The following is a 25,695-nucleotide window of genomic DNA, read 5'->3' on the forward strand; positions in this document are numbered from 1 at the left end:
ACATCCTGGGGAATCTTGAGACGTCTTAACATGAGAGCTGGGGGAGTGCTTGATGAAGATTGTGGGGTGTGCTAGGACTGCTATGACTAAAGTGGAGGGGATCAATGGGTAAGAGCCTGATCACCTACCCCTAACCTCAGCTGTAAATGATGGATATCACTCTGGACAATCCTCCAGCCATGACTGCCTCCATTTCTTCAGCATCTTGGGAAGCCTTCAGTGTCACTGTCACTCACAGTTAGGAATGACTGGAGCTCAAATGCATGTCCCTGATGATGCAAACAGCAACCAAGAGGATGGTCCGGAACCAAGTCATTTTTTCTGTCTACCCCAAAAGGCCTGCAGCGGGGAGGCAGACCTCCTTCCAGTCCCCATATGACACAGCAGAGTGTTTGAATCAAGGTACATGAAGATCCAGTCAGAGAGCAGGGATGAGCAGAACAGCAAGCCAGCTTTCTGGAGCAACTGGTGCTAGTTCAGCCTAACCCTACAAGAGCTAATGAGGAGCTGAGTCAGTTCAGTCTTGTGTCAAGATCAGGATGGAGGTGAGTGACATGTGAATTCACAATGGAATTCATACCTTTGAGAGGTGACATTTTGTCCTATTGTGTTCCAGACATCAACAAGTGTGGACCATCATGGAAAGTGTCCTGTGGAATATATGTAGACTGCCAGAACTTTAACAACACACAGCGTCAATGCAGAGGAAACAGAACTCTTTCTCAAAAAGAATTTGAGGATGAGTGTACTAAGAAAACCTTTGGTAAGAAGGAACCCATTTCTTTCATTTCCTCATTCATTAAGTTTGACCACTTACTCTAGGCCACAGAAGTCTGTTCTCAGCACCTACTGGTATCCCCTCTCTCTCCAAACCCCAAGGGTCAGAACCCCACATAGAGTGTCAATTTTGCAATATTGGATGCCCCCTTGACACTTGACATCTTATTTTCTCAAAATAAACAGAGGAGTGGTATCAAGACATTTCAGGAGTTGATGTCCAGTGCAATGAGTCCCAGGGAATTATCTGTATTCTTCATCATTAATTTCCAATATGAGACCTTTCTCACCTGGATCCCATACAGATTTGAGCAAGCTAGGGGTTCTTTCAGACTCTTCTGGAATGATGGACCTGAGAACTCTGTCTAGAAATGTTGGAAGGGGGGTATTCAAGGGTGGTCCCATCTTCCCCAGCCAGCCCTGCCCCTGGGTAACCTTACCCAGTTCCTTGGCCACTCAGCCTTTGTCTATTTCACTATGCAAGTATCCACCATTCTCCTGACCAATAATTTATATTAACAAGCCTATGGGAAACTCAAATGACTGGGACTGGGAGGATGTTATGTCAGAATGAGTAGATGACATGAACCACACCACATATACTCAAAGTGGCTCCCATCTGGCATAGGTGGAAAGAGAGAGTATCACTGGGCTTCATTGTCCTGATCCAACTCTCTACTTAAGAGGTCAACAAAGGCCCTACATTGACTCAGACCACTTGAGCCTTGCGCAGAAGGAACCCACAAGTTTGCATCCCTAGTTGGATGCCCAGGGCAAAGACAGAAACACCAGCCACTCCTCATCCATAAGCACATGCTTCTTCTTCAGCCACCCAGCCCTCCCACAAAGCTGGCCTCACTCAGATGATGAGTCTTACCATTTTATTTCAGTTTGGAAAATGCCTTCCAAGGGTACATGAAGTGGATCCTCACAACACCAGTTCTGCATGGCTGGAAGTAGACCCCCACTGTGTCCCCAGTCTTGTCCCCAGTGTCCAGGGGCCTCTGGCCTGTCTGGCATCATCTTTACACTCCTCACCACTTCCTGAAAGCTTATTGAGGGTCCTGGCTCAGGGATGGGTCTTGGACCAGCTTCATGGAGCTAGAGTCTGAGCTAGCATGGATGGAAGAGCACTATTCTTTCTACAAACGTGTAGCACATGAGGTTCCACAGGGGCTGTGTCTATCAGTGACTGATCCCTCAAGAGGCCTGAGAAATGGAGGGGAAGTATTGATTCCTTGATTTCAAGTAAAGTACAGGAGCTTCAGGAATGTTGCTGAGAGTGATGGGCTATAGAGCCAAAGCCATCCAGTAAGAAGGCAAAGGCCATGGGGATAGTGGCTGCATTTAGAGCTCAACTCTCTCCTCTTTGTCATCTCTGTCTTTCTGCCACAGAACTGAATCTACTACTGCTGAAGACAATGAACACTGCAGTCCAGAACCTTAAAAGTGAGTCTCTGCACCCAGCCTCATTGGAGATGTAAGCTTGAGAGTGTGTGCCATGGTCTGGGTCCTCTCACCAATAAAATGGGGAAAGGAGGTTTATTCTGCAAAAGTATCCTCTAAGGATACTAACAGCTGTTACTCTTCCCCATTATGTCCAGAGTTTTCTGAGGCTTTTCACTCCAGGTGGCAGCCATTCAACACTTTCCTCCCCTCCTCTACTATTGGGTCTCTAGCATGCAGCTGACTTCCTCAGTTTCTTGGGTCTTCTGACCATGATCTTCATCCACACAGCCTCTATCACAACTCGTTGTGCTCAGTGGTGCCCTCCAAACTCCAAATGTGTTGATGCCAACACCTGTCACTGCATTCCAGGATTCACATCTTCAACTGGGGAAGTCATCACCAGCCGCTCAGAGACTTGTGATGGTACAGAGGCTTGGGGGTGGCATTAACTTGTGGGTGGCATATGATTGGGGCTGGTATATAGAGATTGTGGGAGGACACAATGGGACCTCCAGAGCCCTCAGCCATGGGAGCAGCTCAAAAGGTTTTTAACAAGCGTAACATAAAAGTGATAGCACAGGAAAGTATGAGAGGAGTGGGTAATCCTGTTTTCATGATCGGTTAGGAGAGGGCTGAGAGTCGACACAGCAGAGCTGGGCTGCGTGGTGCAAAGTTTAGCTCAGACACAGGCTCTTTGACAGTTAGGAAGTTGTTTTTCCTCTCTGTGCATTATTTGCTTGTCTGTAAACCAGAGGTAGTCGTCGTACCTACCCCATATGGATGAACTTAGATTTAATATTTACCTTAGTGAAGAAAAGCTAAAGTTTCAGTTCAGTTCAGTTCAGTTGTTCAGTCGTGTCTAACTCTCTGAGACCCTATGAACCACAGCACGCCAGGCCTCCCTGTCCATCACCAACTGCCGGAGTCCACCCAAACCTATGTCCATTGAGTCAGTGATGCCACCCACCCATCTCATCCTCTGCCATCCCCCTCTCCTCCTGCCCTCAATCTTTCCCAGCATCAGGGTCTTTTCCAATCAGTCAGCTCTTCATATCAGGTGGCCAAAGTATCAGAGTTTCAGCTTCAACATCAGTCCTTCCAATGAACACCCAGGACTGATTTCCTTTAGGATGGACCAGTTGGATCTCCTTGCAGTCCAAGGGACTCTCAAGAGTCTTCTCCAAAACCACAGTTCAAAAGCATCAATTCTTTGGTGCTCAGCTTTCTTTATAGTCCAACTCTCACATCCATATATGACCACTGGAAAAACCATAGTCTTGACTATGGTCAACACATGAGAGCTATTATTGTCATTCATGATGTTACACTATTATTATTATTATGGCAAAAAGAAAGGGGGGGGGGAATAAATGAACCAACAGAAGGAAAGAAACTCCCAGGAGGAAGCTCAGGCTCTCTCACTATCCCAAGCTCACCAGGAACTCCTCCTCACTGACCATTGAGGTTTCCCACATCAATCCTCACAGCAGACCCAGGATGCTAGCACACTTAGATTTTTTTCCCCCTACCTTCTCCCAGTTTGCCCAACTGTCATATTTTATTCTAGGAGTTTTACATTTTCAAGGCAGAATTTTTTTTCAATAATCATATTTGGGCCCAAAGAGCTTAAGTTAAATATCCAAAGTCACACATTTAGTAGGGTCATAGAACCAAGAGCCAGATCTAAAATTTCAAGACTTTATTTTCAACAATATAGGATCCTAAGGGAAATTAAATTGCTTAAAAAGTTAATAAGATGGTAAATTTTATGTTTTATGAATTTTACCACAATACTAAAAAGTAAGGGAGAATTATACAGTTTTTACAAGAAATAATCCTTGTCTACTGATAAAAGTTTTTGATGGACATTTATTGCTATTAAAGAAAAGTATTCTTATTATGTGCAATACGATGAGAAAAAAAAATTGAAGAAATTTCCAGGGATCTGTGTAATGGACATGAGTGATTTTCTTTCTTCCTTCCTTTTTTTTTCCCATGTTTTAAATTATCTTTGTTTTCCAAGTATCCATGTGTTACTTAATATTTTTTATAAAAGTAGATTTTATCAGATTTTGTCATCAAAAAAGGTCTTTGACTGATGTTCAGTCTTTCTGTCACTCTAGAGGTATTCCCAGAGTTTCCTTTATGCATTTGTACATGTGTCTCATGGAGATTCATAAACTGCTGAACAGGGAGAAGAGATCTGGCTGCTAGTCCCAGCTCCTTCCTAGGAGCACATTTGTCAGGTTGAGGAATTCCAGATCCTCATATCCTCCCCTCCTCACACCCCATTTCCACTATCCTGCACTCAATTCCATCTCATCTCATCAACCTTTAAGACAGGTCTCCAGCGACTGCCACCATCTAAGACAGGAAGAAGTCTCAATGCCCAGTTAGAGGTTGAACTTGAATCCCTCAGTTGTGCATCCCTCCTATATCTTGTTCTATCTTACTGCAGACCCTCCACCTGGGTCTGGGGCCTTAGAAGGGAAACCCTTAGGTCCAGAGATGAGGACTGATCTGGGGGGACCAGATGGCTGCCCTGACTCATCATGATGTCGTGAGTCCTGTGAAGCCATAAAGTCTTTGGTTCCCTAATTGGAATAAACAGGATCAAGCATTCTGTTCCTTCTTTTTGATTCATTCTTACGTTCATGGTTTTTCTTTAACTGTTACTTTGAGTAACCAAATATTCAGGGATTAATGTCTGGGATGGTCCCTGGCCTGACCTGACCCCAGATCCCACTCATAACACACACACACACACAAATGCTCTCACCCCTAATGATCCACTGTTCTGTTCCCTGCAGAGATCTCCATCCACACCTGGACCGCACCCTCAAGTATCAACAGCTCGGTGAGTTGCCCAGCTGACAACACACAACAGGAAATCCCTCCATATAGCCCACCTATTTCCCCCAAGTTCTAACCTCCTCATATTCTTCCCCCTCCAGATGCTCTCCTGCTTCTTCAACAGAGTCCAGAATCTTAGTAAAAATGTGGAGTCAGTCCCTGTCCAGGACACTATCCAGGTAAGGGTAGGACCCAGGGAAGCAGGTGGAGGCTTCCCACAGGTGCTGTAGGAAAATCTGGTCCAGGAGGAGATACCTCAACATAATGGTGCATTGCTCTGAGGCCCTGCCTCTCCCAGGGTGGGTGGGAAGTGTGGACATGTGTAGTCACTGTTAGACTCCCACATGCACCTTTTAAAAACCTTTAATCTTGCAGCTCCTGAATATTAGGTTTACGTCATCCTTGGCATTCATGTACAAGATTGACCTCTGAATGGCTGGATTCCAGGTGCAAAGACCACCCAAAGAATCCTACCTGGCACTGTCTTTATCACTCAGTTTCCAAGCTCTGTTCTCTGTGAGTGAGTGGGTAATGTCTTCATACAACCTCTCAGGTGTGTGATCTACTGGTTCTGTGTCCTTATCTCCACAGAACCTCATACAGGGGGTGGATGAAATGCTGGAGGCCCCCCAGGACCTGGAAACCCTGCCCAACTCAGAACAGCACCTTGTGGCCTCTAACCTGCTAGTTGGCCTGGAAACTGTCTTGAGAGGACTGAGCAAGTCCCTGAACAATGAGTCACTGCACTTCAGTTCACCTTCAGGCACAGGTAATTACCTGGAACAGCTTCCAGTCTCCTACTCTGCTCATTCCTGGTTCATTCCTTTCCCAACCTCACTAGAGCCCAGTGACCAGGGTTGTATTTCATGTTGACCTCATAAATAAAAATAAATTAAAAAAATAAATAAATGATTGTGCTAAGCAAAACACTAAGACAGAGGAAGACAAATACCCTGGTTTCTCTAATGGTTCAGATGGTAGAGTCAGCCTGCAATGCAGGAGACCTGGGTTCAATCCCTGAGTCAGGAAGATCCCCTGGAGAAGGGAATGGCAACCCACTCCAGTACTGTTGTCTGGAGAATCCCATGGACAGAGGAGCCTCACAGTCTACAGTCCATGGGTTTCAGAGTCAGACACAACTGAGCCACTAACACTTTCAAAACACTGATGTATAGAACAGTCTTATGGACTCTGTGGGAGAGGGAGAGGGTGGGAAGATTTGGGAGAATGGCATTGAAACATGTAAAATATCATGTATGAAACGAGTTGCCAGTCCAGGTTCGATGCACGATACTGGATACTTGGGGCTGGTGCACTGGGACGACCCAGAGGGATGGTATGGGGAGGGAGGAGGGAGGAGGGTTCAGGATGGGGAACACATGTATACCTGTGGCGGATTCATTTTGATATTTGGCAAAACTAATACAATTATGTAAAGTTTAAAAATAAAATAAAATTTTTAAAAAAAGAAAAAAAAAAAAAAGACTATACAAACACCAAGGTCATCAACATAGAGAACAGATTGGTGATTGCCAGAGACCAGGATAGCAGTACCAGAAATGGTGCAAAGAAGTCAAAAGGTACAAGCTTCCAGTTAAAACTAAGTTATGGGAATGTACAACATGGTAACTATAGTTAATAGTACTGAACTGTGTATTTTAAATTTCTATGAAAGTACATCTTAAAAGGACTTACCACAGAAAAATTTGGAACTCTGTATGATGACAGATTTTAGCTAGTTTTTGCAGTGATCGTTTTGCAATATATTCAAGTATGGAGTCACTATACCTGTTAATTATACCTCAGTAAGAAAAACATAAATGAATAAAATTATATATAATATACACTTTCATTGTAAATAAATTATGAGCATAAAATAATGATAATGAAAGTTTAAGACAAAATAAAATAATTACAAAAGGGAAATTTTTTTATTTGGAATAACATAACTTTCTCATGTTATTTGTTATGTAGATATAATCTGTTTCAATTGAGTATTTGTTTTGTTTAGCACAATTATTTATTTATTTTTAAACATTTATTTTTATTTATGTAGTTTCAGGATTATAGCATAGTAATTTGGTATTTTTACAGAACACACTCCATTACAAGTTCTTACAGGACAATGGCTATATTCCTTATCCTAAACAATATATCCCTGTTGCTTATCTATTTTATTTTATTTATTTATTTTTTAATCTATTTTAAACATAACAGTTTGCACTTATTAATCCCATAACCCTAACTTGCCCTTCCACTCTATGATCTCCCTTTTGGTAACCACTAGTTTCTTTTCAATATCAATGAATCTGTTTCTGTTTTGCATATCTTGGTTTATATTATTTTTATATTTCACATAGAAATGCTATACAATATTTGTCTTTCTCTATCTGGCTTATTTCACTAAGCGTAATACTCTCTAGGTCCATCTAGAATGTTGCAAATGGCAGAATTTCATTCTTTGCTGTGGTAAATTAATATTCTATTCTACATAATCACCACATCTTTTTATCATATTCCTCCACTGACAGACACTAAAGTTCACGATTTTAATCAAAGTGTAAAATCTAGTAGCACTTAGTACATCATAAGGTTGTAATCAGAGAAGACAATGGCACCCCACTCCAGTACTCTTGACTGGAGAGTCCCATGGATGGAGGAGCCTGGTGGGCTGCAGTCCATGGGGTCGCTAAGAGTCGGACACAACTGAGCGACTTCACTTTCACTTTTCACTTTCATGCATTGGAGAAGGAAATGGCAACCCACTCCAGTGTTCTTGCCTGGAGAATCCCAGGGACGGTGGGGCCTGGTGGGCTGCCGTCTATGGGGTCACACACAGTTGGACACGACTAAAGCTACTTAGCAGCAGCAGCAAGGTTGTAATCATCACCTCTATTTATAAAATAACTTCAACTCTCCAAAAGTAAAAACCGTAGCCACTAAGCAAACACTCCTCAATCCTCTGTTCCCCTGGTCCCTGCCAACCACTGATTTGTTTTCTGTCTCTATGAATTTGCCATGCTGGAAATTTTGTATAAATAAAATTGAAGATATATTACCTGAATGTCTAGCTTCTTTCACTAGCATAATGTTTCCAAGGTTCACCCATGTTGTAGCATGTATCAGTATTTCATTCTTTTATGGCTGAATAATAATGTATTGTACATGGATGTACCTCCTTTTGTTTATCCATTCATCCATTGATGGACTTTGGCTGGCTGCCACCTTTTGACTGTTGTGACCAAAGCTACTATGAATGTGGTGTTTCTTTTTTGCCCACACCTCGCAGCATATGGCAAGTAGGATCTTAATTCCTTGACCAGAGACCAAAACTGTGTCTCTTGCATTGGAAGCATGGAGTCTTGGAAGCACTGTACCACCAGGGAAGTTCCTGTAGCATAAGTTTTGGTTTGAAAATTGCTTGGTGATGTGGTAGTTCTATTTTCAGCTTTTTGAGGAACCACCAAACTAGTTTTCCAAAGTGGATATTTCTTCATTTTACATTATCAACAGCAATGTATGAGGGTTCCAATTTCCTCATCCTCAACAACACGTTACTTCCATTTTGCTTTCTTTTTCATGTAGCCATTCTAGTGTGTGTCAGGTGATATCTCATCATGGTTCTATCTGCATTTCCCTAGTGACTAAGATGTTGAACATCTTTTCATGTCATTGTTGAATTTGTCTATATTTTATTGGAGAAACATCTACTTGAGCATTTTTCTTTCTTTTCAATTTCAATTTTTTACAGTTGGTTGTTAAGCTATAAGAGATCTTCATAGATCTTAATTTAGATCCTATCAGATATGTCTTTGCAAATATATTCTCCCATTCTGTAGATTACCTTTTCACTTTTTTGTGGTCTTTTCACTTTAATGAATAGATATTTCCATTTTGATGGAGTCTATATAATCTATTGGCACTTTTGTTGCTTCTGTGTATTTTTTCATATCTAATAATCCATTTCCAAATCCAAGGTCATGAAAAGTTACTCATGTGTTTTTGTCCTACTTGTTTTAGTTTTAACTTTTGAATGTAGATCTTTGACCCATTTTGACCCCAATGGGTCTTTGACCCATTTCTTTATTACAATTTATTTTGTGAAGTAGGTCACTGAATTCCTTCATTTGTTTCTGGAAAGCTGGATGTCTCAGCATCATTGTTGAAGAGATTTTTCTTTGCTCATTGATGGTCTTGACACCCCTTTGTGAAAATCAACCGACCATAGATGCATGGATTTATTCCTGGATCCTCAGTTCTGTTTTACTGCTCTGTATTCATATAGCAATTTCCCACCATTTTGAATACTGTAGGTTGGCAGTAAGTTTTGAAATCAGAAATTGTAATGCCTCCAAATTTGTTTTTCAGCTTTCAGATTGCTTTGTTTATCCAGGTCACTTGCAATCCATTATGGATTTTAGAATGAGCTTTCCATTTCTGCTGAAAATTAATTTAATGATGTCAGAATTTTGATACAGATTGCATTGAATTCATAAATCATTTTGGGGACTGTTGAGAACTTAATATGATGGTTCTGATCCATGAACACAGGATATCTTATGATTTATTTAGAGTTTCTAATTTCTTTCAACAGTCTTTTGTAGTATTCAATATACAAGTCTTTTTTTTTTTTTTCAAAGTGGTTGCAGCATTTATTCTCTTTTTTTTTTTTTAATTTTATTTTATTTTTAAACTTTACATAACTGTATTAGATTTGCCAAATATCAAAATGAATCCGCCACAGGTATACATGTGTTCCCCATCCTGAACCCTCCTCCCTCCTCCCTCCCCATTCCATCCCTCTGGGTCGTCCCAGTGCACCAGCCCCAAGCATCCAGTATCGTGCATCGAACCTGGACTGGCAACTCATTTCATACATGACATTTTACATGTTTCAATGCCATTCTCCCAAATCTTCCCACCCTCTCCCTCTCCCACAGAGTCCATAAGACTGTTCTATACATCAGTGTCTCTTTTGCTGTCTCGTACACAGGGTTATTGTTACCATCTTTCTAAATTCCATATATATGCGTTAGTATACTATATTGGTGTTTTTCTTTCTGGCTTACTTCACTCTGTATAATAGGCTCCAGTTTCATCCACCTCATTAGAACTGATTCAAATGTATTCTTTTTAATGGCTGAATAATACTCCATTGTGTATATGTACCACAGCTTTCTTATCCATTCATCTGCTGATGGACATCTAGGTTGCTTCCATGTCCTGGCTATTATAAACAGTGCTGCGATGAACATTGGGGTACTCGTGTCTCTTTCCCTTCTGGTTTTCTCAGTGTGTATGCCCAGCAGTGGGATTGCTGGATCATAAGGCATGTCTATTTCCAGTTTTTTAAGGAATCTCCACACTGTTCTCCATAGTGGCTGTACTAGTTTGCATTCCCACCAACAGTGTAAGAGGGTTCCCTTTTCTCCACACCCTCTCCAGCATTTATTACTTGTAGACTTTTGGATCGCAGCCATTCTGACTGGTGTGAAATGGTACCTCATAGTGGTTTTGATTTGCATTTCTCTGATAATGAGTGATGTTGAGCATCTTTTCATGTGTTTGTTAGCCATCTGTATGTCTTCTTTGGAGAAATGTCTATTTAGTTCTTTGGCCCATTTTTTGATTGGGTCATTTATTTTTCTGGAGTTGAGCTGTAGGAGTTGCTTGTATATTCTCGAGATTAGTTGTTTGTCAGTTGCTTCATTTGCTATTATCTTCTCCCATTCTGAAGGCTGTCTTTTCACCTTGCTAATAGTTTCCTTTGATGTGCAGAAGCTTTTAAGGTTAATTAGGTCCCATTTGTTTATTTTTGCTTTTATTTCCAATATTCTGGGCGGTGGGTCATAGAGGATCCTGCTGTGATGTATGTCAGAGAGTGTTTTGCCTATGTTCTCCTCTAGGAGTTTTATAGTTTCTGGTCTTACGTTTAGATCTTTAATCCATTTTGAGTTTATTTTTGTGTATGGTGTTAGAAAGTGTTCTAGTTTCATTCTTTTACAAGTGGTTGACCAGAGTTCCCAGCACCACTTGTAAGTCTTGAGTTTCCTGGGATAAAATTTTTCCTTGTAGTTTGTTGACTATTTGTGTATCTATGTTCAAATTGACATTGGTTTATTGGGATTGCTGTGATGCATTATCTTGTTTTGTTCTTGGGATAATGATGGTCTCATAGAACTATTTAGGTAGTTATTTCTCATCTGTTCTATAGAAAAGTTTACAAAGGATTAGTATTAATTCTTCCAGAATGCCTGAGAGCATTCACTGTAGAAGCCATCTGTTCTGGTCTTTTCATTTTGGAAAGTTTTGGATACTGATTCAATCTACTTATCTGTTATTGGATTGCTCTGATTTTCCATTTTCTTAAATCAACTTTTTGTATTTTGTGTCTCTAGGAATTTCTCCATTTTATTTAGGTTGCATTTCATGTTGTTGAATAATTGCTTATATGTTCTCTTACAATCCTTTGTAAATTTAAATGATATATGTATATACCACTATTATGTGTACCAAATGATATTGCTTAAAACAATAATATCATTATTTATAATATACATTATAAATATTATTTATATATCATTGATAAAATGATATATAATCATTTATGTATGATTGTATGATCATATAAATGATTATACATATAAATCATATGATATGTCATATGATTTAGATATTTTGACATCATATTTAGATATCATGTAAATCAATGATAAAAATATATCATTTCCTGAGCTACCACCGAAGCCCATATAATACACCTTATGTAATATATAAAGTATCTGCATATTTATATAATATATTAAGGGGCTTCCCTGGTAGCTCAGCTGGTAAAGAATTTTCCTGCAATACAGGAGACCCTGATTTGATTCCTGCATCGGGAAGATCCCTTGGAGAAGGGATAGGCTACCGAGACTAATATTATTGAGCTTCCCTAGTGGATCAACAGTAAAGGTTCCAATATTAATCCAAAGTTTACAATGCAGGACACCTGGGCTCGATCCCTGGGTTAGGAAGATCTCCTAGAGGAGGTCATGGTATCGCACTCCAGTATTCTGTCCATGGAGAATCCCCATGGACAGAGGAGCTTGGCAGGCTACCGCCCATGGGATTGCAAAGATTTGGACACGATTGACCAAATAAGGGCAGCACACAGCACATAATATATTAAAATATTTATTTTTATGTATGCAAATAATGGTAGTATGTGTACCATCATAGGCACAATTACTAATCTAACTCCCTTCTATAACCCTCACAACTCTTAGAAATGTCACTGAAGGCACTGGATAAAGAAGATAAGAATGTCACCTTGATTCAGAATAACATAAAGATGATACTGATCTGGGATACAGTGCATGAATCTAATGACTCAGGTAATGGTTGTGGCAGGGTACAGATCCATAGGAATTCACAACGGAACACAATACTCAAAGAAGCAATAAACAGAAATGTATACTTTAAAGGAAACTATGGGTAATGGTGGGGCCACAGGGAAATAGTTCATTAAAGGAGGAGTCATGGATACCCCCAAGATATCAACCTTGCCCTTGTCCTACAGATCCCATTGTGGTGGGCCTTGTCTCCATACCTGGGATTGAAAAGTTGCTGGATAAAGTTCCCCTGATCATGGATGCTGAGGAACAGGCAGTTCCACATGAGACACATGGGGAATTGCTGCAGGAAATTCCCCCTATCCTGCTGTCAGATGTCATATCCGTTTTTATCAGCAACAGTAACATGCAGAACCTCAGTTCTCCAGTCAAATTTGTCTTCAAACATGTGAGTCCTGGGGGGATGAAGCTGTGGGTGTGGGAGAGATCTGAGTCCTGGGCACAGCCTTTATGCTTCAGGGATGTCCATCACGAGTGCATCATATCCCAAGGAAAGTCCATCATGAGCTAGATTTGGGTCAGCGTTTCTGAGCAACAGAACCACCAGCTCAAACCTACTTCCTGTTTCTACAGTCAAGGACCCTTGAAACAAAGGGGAAAGTGCACTGCGTCTTCTGGGAGCAGGGCCAGAATGGAAGTGGCCATTGGGCAACCAGAGGCTGTAGGACGATGGACAGCAGAGACAACAGCACCACCTGCCAGTGCACCCACTTCGGCAGCTTTGCTGTCCTCATGGCCCACTACGATGTGCAGGTGACACCCCTCAGAGGGGCTGCATTCAATATCTTGATGTGGAACAAATTATCACACATGTAAAACCTGAAAAAAATACTGTCTCCCAGTTATCGCACGTCAGTGATCTGGCAAGTTATAGCGGGGATGTCTGCTCAAATTCTTCCAAGGCTGAAATCATTCTGTCAGACTGGACTGCATTCTGATCTGAGGTTTGCAGTCCTCCTCTAACCCTCTAATTTTTGGCACAATTCAGTTCCTTGTGGTGGTAGAACTGAGGTCTCCTTGACTTCCTATCTGTCAGCAGGTGTCCATGTTTAGCTCTTAGGGGCTACCTGCATTTCTTCCCATATGGACCTCTCTTGAGAACTTTAATACAGTACAAAAATTAGTTTTATGCAATAAGCCAAACATTATCAAAAGTTAAAGTGCATCAGAATCATCTGGAGGGCTGGTTATTTATTTTTAAACATTTCATTCTTAAACAAAATCAAACATAGAGACATGCTGCAAAAATAAATTTGGTGCTACCATACTCAAATGCTTTTTATCCAGAAGCACCTAATTTGCAGGTTTTAACATTCATTTTATTCATCCTTTGTGCACCTCACTCTGTCTTTCTCCCTCTCTCTCTTCACCCAGACTTATACTAAAAGGAAATTGGCAGATACTTTTTCCTTGTCCTCAGTATTTAGGATGATTCCCAAAAAGAGGCAAGCTTCCCAGGTGGCTCAGTAGTAAAGAATTCACTTGTCAACTCAGAAGACACAGGAGACTCAGGTTCAATACCTGGATTGGGAAGATCCCCGGGAGGAGGAAATGGCAACCCAATCCTGTATTTTTGCCTGGAAAATTCCATGGACAGAGGAGCTTGGGGGGTTACAGTCCTTGAGGTCACAAAAAGTCAGACACACCTGAGTGACTGAGAACACATGCACACCAAAAAGAGGCAGACATTATCGATTTTAAGCTACAGCCAACATCCAACCATAGTAGTTTTTCTCTTTTACCCAAGAATTTAGCTCTAAATCTGTAAGGATTAGTGGCCAATCATGAAGAAATATTACGGGGATAAACTGTGCTGAATTCAGAGTTGGGAACTGATACCTGGACATCATGACAAGGGGTAGAGGCTTTGTTGTAGATCCTTACATTACAGGGATGGAGGATGGTGCTCAAAATGTAGCTTCTTGCCTCTGTGAACCTATTGAGGTAACTGAGAAGCTTAGTCATGCTCAAAAGTCTAGAGGGAAATAAACCCTTGTGAGATCCAGGTCTTGGTCTTCATTAGGACTCTTATCCCTCAATCCTTCCAGGCACAGATTTTATCATTCACATCCCATAAATTTCTATATTTTTGAACCAGGAGAAAGTTATCCATAAACATAACATATCCATAACATAATCTACTCAGCACCTCCATTCCTGATTTTTCTATGTCTACAAATAAAAATGGTGGAAGGGTCACTACCCCACAGCAGGAAAGTATGACTGATCTTCTCTCTGCTGGGTCCCAGGAGGAGGATCCCACACTGAATGTGATCATCTACGTGGGACTGAGCCTCTCTCTGCTGTGTCTCTTCCTGGCGGCCCTCACCTTCCTTCTGTGCAAAGCCATCCAGAGCATCAGCACCTCTCTCCATCTGCAGCTCTCTCTCTGCCTCTTCCTGGCCCACCTGCTCTTCCTGACAGCCATCAACAGAACTAAGAGCAAGGTACGTATACTGTCCCAGAATATCCCTGCCCCAGGGATGCTGAGTTCATGGGGCCATACTGCATTGGACTCCTTAATATAATGGGTTTCCAGGTAATGTTAGATGGATAAGTAGCCAATTCACATGGACTGACAACTAGAAAGCAACCATTCAATTGATAATTCATTCATTTACATCAGAGTTATCCCCAGTGGCAAGTCATAGAAGAAATCCTGGGGCCATGCTCCATCTTGACAAACCATCCAGGTGACACCTTCCTCTTCCCCCAGGTGCTGTGTGCCATCATTGCAGGTGCCTTACACTATCTCTACCTGGCCTCCTTCATCTGGATGCTGCTGGAGGGTCTGCAGCTCTTCCTCACTGCACGCAACCTGACAGTGGTCAGCTACTCCAGTGTCAACAGATTCATGAAGAAGCTTGTGTTCCCAGTGGGCTATGGAGTCCCGGCTGTGATTGTGGCCATTTCTGCTGCATCCAGGCCTCATCTTTATGGAACACCCAAACGGTAAAACCAAATTCCCACCATCCTAACTTCTCATGCATGACTATGGCCATTATAGAACCAACATAACACTTTAATTTTATCTTTCTTAATTTATTCAGTTTAATTTAATGATAATTACTTTACGATATTGTGGTGGCTTTTCCATACATCAACATGAATCAACCACAGGTGTACATGTGTCCCCCTCATCCTTAATCCCCCTGCTTCATCCCTCCCCACCCTATCCCTCTGGGTTGTACCAGAGAACCAGCTTTGTGTGCCTTGCTGCTTGCACTGAACTTGCACTGGTCATCTGTTTTACATGTGGTAATATACATGCTTCAGTGCTATTCTTTCAAGTCATCCCACCGTCCCCTTCTCCCACAGAATCCAAAAAGTCTATTCTTTACATCTGTGTCTCTTTTGCTGCCCTGTATATAGGATCTTCATTACCATCTTTCTAAATTTCATATTGTCTTTCTCTTTCTGACTTACTTCACTCTATATAATAGGCTCCAGTTTCATCCACCTCACTAGAATTGACTCCAATGAGTTTCTTTATACAGCTGAGAGATATTCCACTCTGTGTATGTACCACATCTTCCTTACCTATTCGTCTGCTGATGGACATCTAGGTTGCTTCCATGTCTTAGTAATTGTAAATAATGCTGCAATGAACATTGGTGTATATGAGTCTCTTTCAATTCTGGTTTCCTTGGGGAGTATACCCAATAGTGGGATTGCTGGGTCATATGACAGGCCTATGACCCGTTTTTAAAGGAATCTCCACACTGTTCTCCATAATGGTTGTACCAGTTTGCATTCCCACCAACAGTGTAAAAGTGTTCGCTTTTCTCTACACATTCTCTAGCATTTATTGTTTGTAGACTTTTTGATAACAGCCATTCTGACCAGGGTGAAATGATACCTCATTGTGGTTTGATTTGCATTTGGCTAGCAATGAGTGATATTGTGCATCTTTTCATGTGTTTGTTAGCCATCTGTATGTCTTCTATGGAGAAACGTCTGTTTAGTTCTTTGGCCTACTTTTTGATTGAGTTATTCATTTTTCTGGTACTGAGCTGCATGACTGCTTATATATTTTGGAGATTAATTCTTTGTCAGTAGTTTTATTTGCTATTATTTTCTCACATTCTGAAAACTGTCTTTTCACCTTGCTTATAGCTTCCTTCATAGGGCACAAGCTTTTAAGTTTAATTAGGTGCCATTTGTTTATTTCTATTTTTATTTCCATTACTCTGGGGGGTGGGTCTTAGAGGATCTTGCTGTGATTTATGTCAGAGACTGTTCTGCTTATGTTTTCCTCTAAGTGTTTTATAGTTTCTGGTCTTAACATTTAGGTCTTTAATCTATTTTGAGTTTATTTTTGTGTATGGTGTTAGAAAGTGTTCTAGTTTCACATTTTTATAGGTGGTTGACCAGTTTTCTAAGCACCCCGTGTTGAATAGACTGTCTTTTCTCCGTTGTATATTTTTGATTCCTTTGTCAAAGATAAGGTTTCTATATATGTGCATGGATTTATCTCCAGACTTTCTATTTTGCTCCTTTGATCTATATTTCTGTCTATGCACCAGTACCATACTATGTTGATGACTGTAGCTTTGTAGTATAGTCTGAAGTCAGAAAAGTTGTTTCCTCCAGTTCCATTCTTCTTTCTCAAGATTCCTTTGGCTATTTGAGGTTTTTTGTGTTTCCATGCAAATTGTGAAATTATTTGTTCTAGTTCTGTGAAAAATAGCATTGCCATTTCATAGGGATTGCATTGAATCTATAGATTGCTTTGGGTAGTATACTCATTTTCACTATATTGATTCTTTCACTCCATGAACATGGTATATTTCTCCATCTAGTTGTGTCATCTTTGAGTTCTTTCATAAGTGTTGTATACTTTTCTATATATGGATCTTTTGTTTCTTTAGGCAGATTTATTCCTAAGTATTTTATTCTTAATGTTGCAATGGTATATAGGATTGTTTCCTTAATTTCTCTTTCTGATTTTTCATTGTTAGTATATAGGAATGCAAGGGATTTCTGTGCATTAATTTTATATCCTGAAACTTTGCTATATTCATTGATTAACTCTAGAAATTTTCTGGTGGAGTCTTTATGGTTTTGTATGTAGAGGATCATGTCATCAGCAAACAGTGACAGTTTTACTTCTTTCCCAATCTAGATTCCTTTTATTTCTTTTTCTTCTCTGCTATGGCTAGGACTTCCAAAGCAATGTTGAATAGTAGTGGTAACAGTGCGCACCTTTGCCTTGTTCCTGATTTAGAGGAAATGCTTTCAATTTTTTGCCATTGAGAATAATGTTTGCTGTGGGTTTGTCATATATAGTTTTTGTTATGTTGAGGTACATTCCTTCTATGCCTACTTTCTCAGGCAATGGCACCCCACTCTAGTACTTTTGCCTGGAAAATCCCATGGACGGAGAAGCCTGGTAGGCTGCAGTCCATGGGGTCACTAGAGTCGGACATGACTGAGCGACTTCACTTTCACTTTTCACTTACATGCATTGGAGAAGGAAATGGCAACCCATTCCAGTGTTCTTGCCTGGAGAATCCCAGGGACGGGGAGGCCTGGTGGGCTGCCATCTCAGGGGTCACACAGAGTCGGACACAACTGAAGCGACTTAGCAGCAGCAGCAGCAGCCTACTTTCTCGAGTTTTTATCATAAACAGATGTTGAATTTTGTCAGTCTTTATCTGCATCTATTGAGATAATCATACCATTTTTATCTTCCAATTTGTTAAGATGGTGTATCACATTGATTGATTTGAGAACACTGAAGAATCCTTGCATCCCTGGAGTAAAGTCCTCTTGGTCATGATGTATGATCTTTTTAATATGTTGTTGGATTCTGTTTGCTAGAATTTTGTTCAGGATTTTTACATCTATGTTCATCAGTGATATTGGCCTGTAGTTTTCTTTTTTTTGTGGTTTTTGTCTGGTTTTGGTATCAGGATGATGGTGGCCTCCATAAGGCTCAGACCCAAGTGTGCTGTGCATTTTGTGCCCTTCCCAGATCCAAGCAACTCAGGCAACCTGGTGCTTGGCAAGCACACTGTCCTGGGTGGGCCATGCATCTTATGCACCTCCCCAGTCCAAGCTGCCCAATTTCTCTGTTGCACGAAAAGGGCACTATGCCAGGTGTGCTGTGTTTCTCCTCTGGGAGCTGGTCTCAGACTGTGACACTCCCAGCCAGTGTGAACTGTCCCGGATCCAAAGAAGATGTGGTTATTGACTGACAGCCTGCTCACAGTTTGGTGGGAAATGCAGTCTCTGGGGCCAAGATTGCAGCAGCCCCTTGCATTCCAGCTCTGGCTGTCACACTCTTACTTCTCTGACTCCAGGGAAGGAGGGTCGTAAATGGCAGAAGATTACTCCCCTTTGGTATTCACTGCTGCTGCTGCTAAGTCACGTCAGTCATGTCCAACTCTGTGCGACCCTATAGACGGCAGCCCACCAGGCTCCCCCGTCCCTGGGATTCTCCAGGCAAGAACACTGGTGTGGGTTGCCATTTCCTTCTCTGGGCACAATACTTATTCTGTTAGCTCGCCAAGTGTCACCATGCAGCACTTGAGCCTTCCTGCAGGAAAGGTCCTTTGGTTTTCTTTGTCTCTCTGGTGTTCACATGGTTTGGGTTGCTGTGTTACATTAGCCCCTTTTGATTGTCCACAGGACATTCAAACCCAGTCCTTACCCTAAGAACCAGCCACACAGCCCAAACCTCTGCACCCAGCCCCCACTAGCTGCAGTGGACTTGAGCATCTGAGCTGCTTCTCCGCTAGTAATTGAGGCTCAGCACGTATTGTGTGGTGAATTTTTTTTTCTTTTTTTTTTATTTTATTTTTTTTAATTTTATTTTATTTTTAAACTTTACACAATTGTATTACTTTTGCCAAATATCAAAATGAGTCCACCACAGGTATACATGTGTTATGTTGCCCTCTGAGATTCCTGGGAAACCTGGCGTGCTGCAGTTCAGTTCAGTTCAGTTCAGTCGCTCAGGTTTCCCAGTCTTTCACTATCTTCCTGAGTTTGCTCAAACTCATGTCATCTAGTTGGTGATGCTATCCAACCATTTCGTCCTTGTCACTGTCTTCTCCTGCCCTCAATCTTTCCCAGAAACAGAGTCTTTTCCAACAAGTCAGCTCTTCACATCAGGTGGCCAAAGTATTGGAGCTTCAGCTTCAGCATCGTCCTCCCAGTGAATGTTCAGGGTTGGTTTCCTTTAAGATTGACTGGTTTGATCTCCTTGCTATCCAAGGCAGTCTTAAGAGTCTTCTACAGCACCACAATTTGAAAGCATCAATTTTTGGCATTCAGATTTCTTTATGGTCCATCTTAGAAATTTGTTGTGAGTACCATTTCATGGGGTCACAAATAGTCGGACACGACTTAGCAACTGAAGAACTCACAACAAATTCTTATGCTGGTAAAAATTGATGCCAACCTGCATCAAATGGTTTCTGGATCACTGGCCTTTCTAGATAGTTTAGCAAAAAAAGTCAGAAAACTTTCCCTATAAAACACAAGGTAGTAGATATTTTGGTTTTGTGGGTCAAACAGTCTCAGTTGCAGTTTTTCACCTCTGCCCTTGTAGTTCAAAAGCAGCCACAGAAAAGATATAAGAAAATGAGTGTAACTCTGACCCAGTAAAACACATTTCCAAAATCAGACAACAGCCTAGTGTGGACCACAGGCTGCAGTATGCCAGCCCCTGTCTGTGTAGCTCTCTCTTTGGTTCTTCCTGGTGGATCCAACTAGCATGGCCCTAACACCTCCCAAATTGCACACAGTTCCTATTTGGGATCAAGCATCAATTCTATCATTTCTATCAGTGTGAACTTCAGTTACTGACTCTGTATCCTAATGCCTCAGACCCCTGATTTGCAATCATTTGATTACCTATATTGTCATGAGGAATAAATTGTATAATGCACATGAGCCTGCCATAGCAGTGTCAGGCTTACTGTTATTCTCTCTCTCTCTCTCTCTGTCAATAACTCTCTCTCCCTCTCTCTCTTCTTGGCTGTCCCCAATTTTTTCACCCTATCTACACCTACTCATCACCTCTCATCATAAACACAACAGAATTCTCTCAGGGAACCCTTCCCAGTATCAGAACCTCCTACAGGTTTGACTAGGTTATAGATCCACTTATGTGTTCCCACAGCTCCTCATATTTGATCTTAAGCTTCATCATTTTGATTGTTTCTATTGTCTAACTATCAACAAGCCTACAGAGGTAGGAACTCCTTGAAGAAAGAGTTCACTGTCTTAATCATAACTGGATCTTCAGAGCCAAGAACTGGCCCTGATAGAGAAAGAGATACTCAATATTTGTCTCATAAACCATAAATTAATTTTTATTGATTTTTTTCTTTAAAACATGTACATTTTTTTCTGCCAGCATATGAGGGCCAAGACTTCAAAGGGCTTTTTAAAATAAGTTTATATTTATTTAAAACCACTTTTTTACGTTGTGATTTACATGGAAAAAAGCTGCACATGATTAATGTGTATAACCTGACAATTGGGAATAAGTATACACCCATGGCCTTTACTAATATCAAGGACATACATAAGATTTCAATTATGCAAAATAATAAGTTCAGGAAGTCTACTATAGATCATAGTGCCTATGGCTAATATTGTGTTGTGTATTGAAATTTGCTAAGCATGATCTTTTTTTTTTAATTTTTAATTTTTTTATTATTTATTTTTTTAAATTTTTTTAACTTTACAATATTGTATTGGTTTTGCCATATATCAACATGAATCCACCGCAGGTATACACATGTTCCCCATCCTGAACCCTTCTCCCTCCCTGTACCAGGGTGATCTTATGCAAAATATTCTGACCAAAAAAAACCAATAATAATTATTGGGACCAGGAGTCAGGAAAAACTTTGAGGAATGAGAGAGATGTTCATCTATCAATTCTTTATCCACAAAGGCTAATATACTCTTGATTCTCAACCACCTCTCTTAGATGCTGGCTCAGCACAGAAAATGGATTTGTATGGACATTTCTTGGCCCTGTCTGCACCATCTTCTCTGTGAGTAATGGATGACATCAGAGGATCTTTCCTCCCTGGCTGAGGGTGAATTAAAGCACAAGCAAAAAGAGGGCTATGGACAGGGTGACCAATTATTCCAGTTAGCTCAGGAATGAGAGGGTCCCAGGATGCAGAAATTTCCATTTTAAAACCACGAAGGAGTATTTCCTTAGACACGGCATTCTTAGGGTTTAAGCATGTAAATCCCCATGCAAAGTGAGTTACTGGTGTTCAGTCTGGTTTTCTATCACTGTTATGAAATACAAACCCTTCCTACCTGCTGATTTAGATGTTGGATGAGCCACAGGGAAGGATTAGCAGATCTGGATGCACTTAATATCCCTTGTGATGTTTCTGCAGATTACTTTAGTTTTCTTCCTGATAACATTCTGGATTGTGAAAAAGAAGCTCTCCTCACTCAACAGTGATGTGTCCGCTCTCCGGAAGACTAGGTGAGATGGATCAGAGGTACACATCGCCACCCTACCCCATCACACCCCCACAACCCCGCACCATAAAAAGCATGGTCCAGGAGCAAGGACATAGAGTTCCAAGCTTCTGATGTCCCTTCACAGGGTTTCAAGGCGACTTGAGAGGAGGAGTTCAGCCACCCTTCTTGGAAGCTCGAATACTGTTCTGTTGCTGATACCCAAGTCAAAAATATTCCATTCATCTCTAACCCAAGAATGGAACTATCTTAACTACAGAGGAAATTGATTTTGTTCTGATAAACAGGGATTACCACCATGACCCTATGAGAAAAGTCCTGAGAATATATATATCCTTATAAATCACTTACATACCTGACACAGGCCACAGCATGCCCTTTCATGCCCATGTCTTTATTCATGTTTGTCCCGCTACCCTCATCTGCCCTGTTCGACCTGGTGAAGCCAAGTTGATTATCCACATATCATATCTTCTAAGAAGCCAAGGATATCCTTTGCTTTCTTTTCATTTACACATAATGAATCATCTGACAAAGCATGCTCTGGGTCAATTCATGGAGATGGAAAAGATAGGGACATCACCGGAGGGACCAGGGCAGAGGGACCTTCAATTTCACAAGTATAACTGACTATTTGTATTTGTCTTCCCACTAGGTGGTAAAGTTTGTGAAATCAGAAATCTTGCCTTTGTTATTTTTAATGCATCGGGCCAGCACAAAGCCATGTGCACAGAACATCCACAGTAATATTAGTTGATTGAAACTGGGGATATTCATCCTATTACTGAAAGCCACATTATGAAGTTTCACTACCAACTTCAGTCTAAGATAATACACCATTCTGGAAACAAACAAAAAAAAATTTCTTTTAGATAATCATTCACAGTAAAGATCAGAATGGCCACAACTGAGTCAGAGACATCCTTTGAGTTAAAAAGAGATGGACTTGATTGTGTTGGTCAGGGTGCATCGTGAATCTTTTTTGTCCTCCTACTCAGGATGCTAACATTTAAAGCCACGGCTCAGCTCTTTATCTTGGGATGTACATGGTGTCTGGGAATCCTGCAGGTGGGACCAGCTCCCCACGTCATGGCCTACCTCTTCACCATCATCAACAGCTTGCAGGGTTTCTTCATCTTCCTGGTGTACTGCCTCCTCAGCCAGCAGGTACCACTGTCTGACTCCTGCTCAGGACTCTTCTCATCCTCATTTCTCTCTGTGAGCTGATGCAGAGCATGCTTTGTCTCTACAGGTGCAGGAGCAATACAAGATATGGTTCAAAGGGATCAAGAAAAAGAAAACTGAGTCTGAGGAGTACACACTCTCCAGCAAGGCCATGTCGGAACCCTCTAAACACAGTGAGGTAAGATCATGCATGTCCCCAGAGCACTTCACTGATTGATTCATTGAGCAGCACATTCCTATCATACTGGACAATTGGGTATAAAGCAGGTGATACCCTATGATGACTCACACTGGTTTATGTCTAAACTCACTCAGGACATTCCTCTGTCATGAAAGACTGTCTTCCTCTTACTTCTGCTCATTGCATTTCTATTCTTATCTTGACTCTCGTACATAACTATCTTCTTATTCTCCACCTGGTTAGAGCACCCATTTTGTCCATGCAGCATGGACTTTTTCATGCACAAACACTTAAGGAAGAGAATAGTCCTGTGTTAAGCTCAATAAGCAGTAACTGTGGATCTGAAGCACAGACACACAAGCTAACCAGAGTCACAGGACCATCATTTAACCCATGTCAACCCCAGGACCCCTCTATATGCATGTGTGTGTGCCAAACTGCTTCAGTCATGTTTGACTCTTTGAGACCCTATGGACCATAGCCTACCAGGCTTCTCTGTCCATGGGATTCTCCAAGCAAGAATACTGGAGTGGGTTGCTATGCCCTTCTCCAGGGGATCTTCTCAACCCAGGTGTTGAATGCTTGTCTCCTGAATCTTTCCGCATTGACAGATGGGTTCTTTACCTCTAGTGCCACTTGGGAAGCCACCCCTGTATATAGAAAACAGTAAATACATGGTTTATGTAGTCATAAAAGTAAAGTATAAGGATTACATTAGATTTGAGAATTTCCTTATAAGTATCTAATCATTCCTGGGATTTGCAACAGGCACAAATAATGCAAAACATCAGAAAATCACAGAGGTCGTAGAGAGATCCTGGCAGTGTGAATCTTACCAAGAATTTGTATTTTTGAGTTTACAAAACAGTTCTCATGTTTTCTGTTCATATATTCTTCACATCACCACTTAAAGATAAGGTATTACAATGTTTCTATTCGACAGGTGAAAACACAAAGACCCATGGGGTCTATACGAATTGTGCAAGGACTTCAGCCAACCATTTCTCTCAATGTTTTCACTCTCTCATAGTGTCAACTGATGCACAGAAGTTTTAATTTTTTAACTAATTTATTTATTTTAATTGGAGGCTAATTAATTTACAATATTGTGGTGGTTTTTGCTGTACATTAACATGAATCAGCTACAGGTATATATGTATCAACCCTCTCAAATTCCATCCCACGTCCCTCCCCATCCCATCCCTCTGGGTTGTCCCAGTGCAGCAGTTTTGAGTGCCCTGTTTCATGCATCAAACTCGGACAGGTGATCTGTTTCACATATGGTAATATACATGTTTCAATGTTATTCTCTCAAATCATCCCATCCTCACCTTCTCCCACAGAGTCCAAAAGTCTGTTCTTTACATCTGTGTCTCTTTCACTGTCTTGCATATAAGGTCATCGTTACTATCTTTCTAAATTCCATATATATACATTAATATACTGTATTGGTGTTTTTCTTTCTGACTTACTTCACTCTGTATAATACGCTCCAGTTTCATCCACCTCATTAGAACTGATTCAAATGTATTCTTTTTAATGGCTGAGTAATACTCCATTGTGTATATGTACCATAGCTTTCTTATCCATTCATCTGCCAGTGGACATCTGGCTTGCCTTCATGTCCTAGCTATTGCAAACAGTGCTACAATGGACATTGGGGTACACGTGTCTCTTTCAATTCTGGTTTCTTACCTGTGTATGCCCACCGGTGGGATTACTGGGTTGTATGGCTGTTCTGTTTCCAGTTTTTTAAGGAATCTCCACACTGATCTCCATAGTAGCTGTACTAGTTTGTATTCCCACCAACAGTGTAACAGGGTTCCCTTTTCTCCACACCCTCTCCAGCATTTACTGTTTGTAGACTTTTTGATAGCCGCCATTCTGATTGGCGTGAAATGGTACCTCATTGTGGTTTTGATTTGAATTTCTCTGATAATGAGTGATGTTGAGCATTTTTTCATGTGTTTGTTAGCCATCTGTCTGTCTTATTTGAATAAATGTCCATTTAGTTCTTTGGCCCATTTTTTGATTGGGTTGCTTATTTTTTGGAATTGAGCTGCATGAGCTGCTTGCATATTTCTGAGATAAATTCTTTGCCAGTTGCTTCGTTTGCTATTATTTTCTCCCATTCTGAAGGCTGTCTTTTCACCTTCCTTATAGTTTCCTTCATTGTGCAAAAGCTTCTAAATTTAATTAGGTCCCATTTATCTTTGCTTTTATTTCCATTACTCTGGGAAGTGGGTCATAGAGGATCTCACTGTGATTTATGTCAGAGAGTGTTTTGCCTATGTTTTCCTCTAGGAGTTTTAAACTTTCTGATCTTACATTTAGGTCTTTAATCCATTTTGAGTTTATTTTTTCATATGGTGTTAGAAAGTGTTCTAGTTT

The 25,695-nt window shown here is 40.9% G+C and overlaps 1 protein-coding gene across 1 annotated transcript; it reads left to right on the plus strand.

The window, feature by feature from the left end:
• Positions 1 to 149: 149 nt before the first annotated feature.
• Positions 150 to 23,340, plus strand: LOC129621380 (adhesion G protein-coupled receptor E2-like). The gene is made up of 14 exons (XM_055537805.1): positions 150 to 237; positions 617 to 763; positions 5,037 to 5,083; positions 5,181 to 5,258; positions 5,671 to 5,848; positions 12,348 to 12,455; positions 12,641 to 12,861; positions 13,047 to 13,226; positions 14,723 to 14,920; positions 15,190 to 15,425; positions 21,424 to 21,490; positions 21,851 to 21,942; positions 22,937 to 23,105; positions 23,191 to 23,340. The coding sequence occupies exons 1-14, from the start codon at positions 150 to 152 to the stop codon at positions 23,338 to 23,340; spliced, it is 1,959 nt and encodes a 652-aa protein (XP_055393780.1).
• Positions 23,341 to 25,695: the final 2,355 nt, after the last annotated feature.

Source organism: Bubalus kerabau, chromosome 1 (genome assembly GCF_029407905.1).
Source record: "Bubalus kerabau isolate K-KA32 ecotype Philippines breed swamp buffalo chromosome 1, PCC_UOA_SB_1v2, whole genome shotgun sequence".
Taxonomy (NCBI): Eukaryota; Metazoa; Chordata; class Mammalia; order Artiodactyla; family Bovidae; genus Bubalus; species Bubalus kerabau.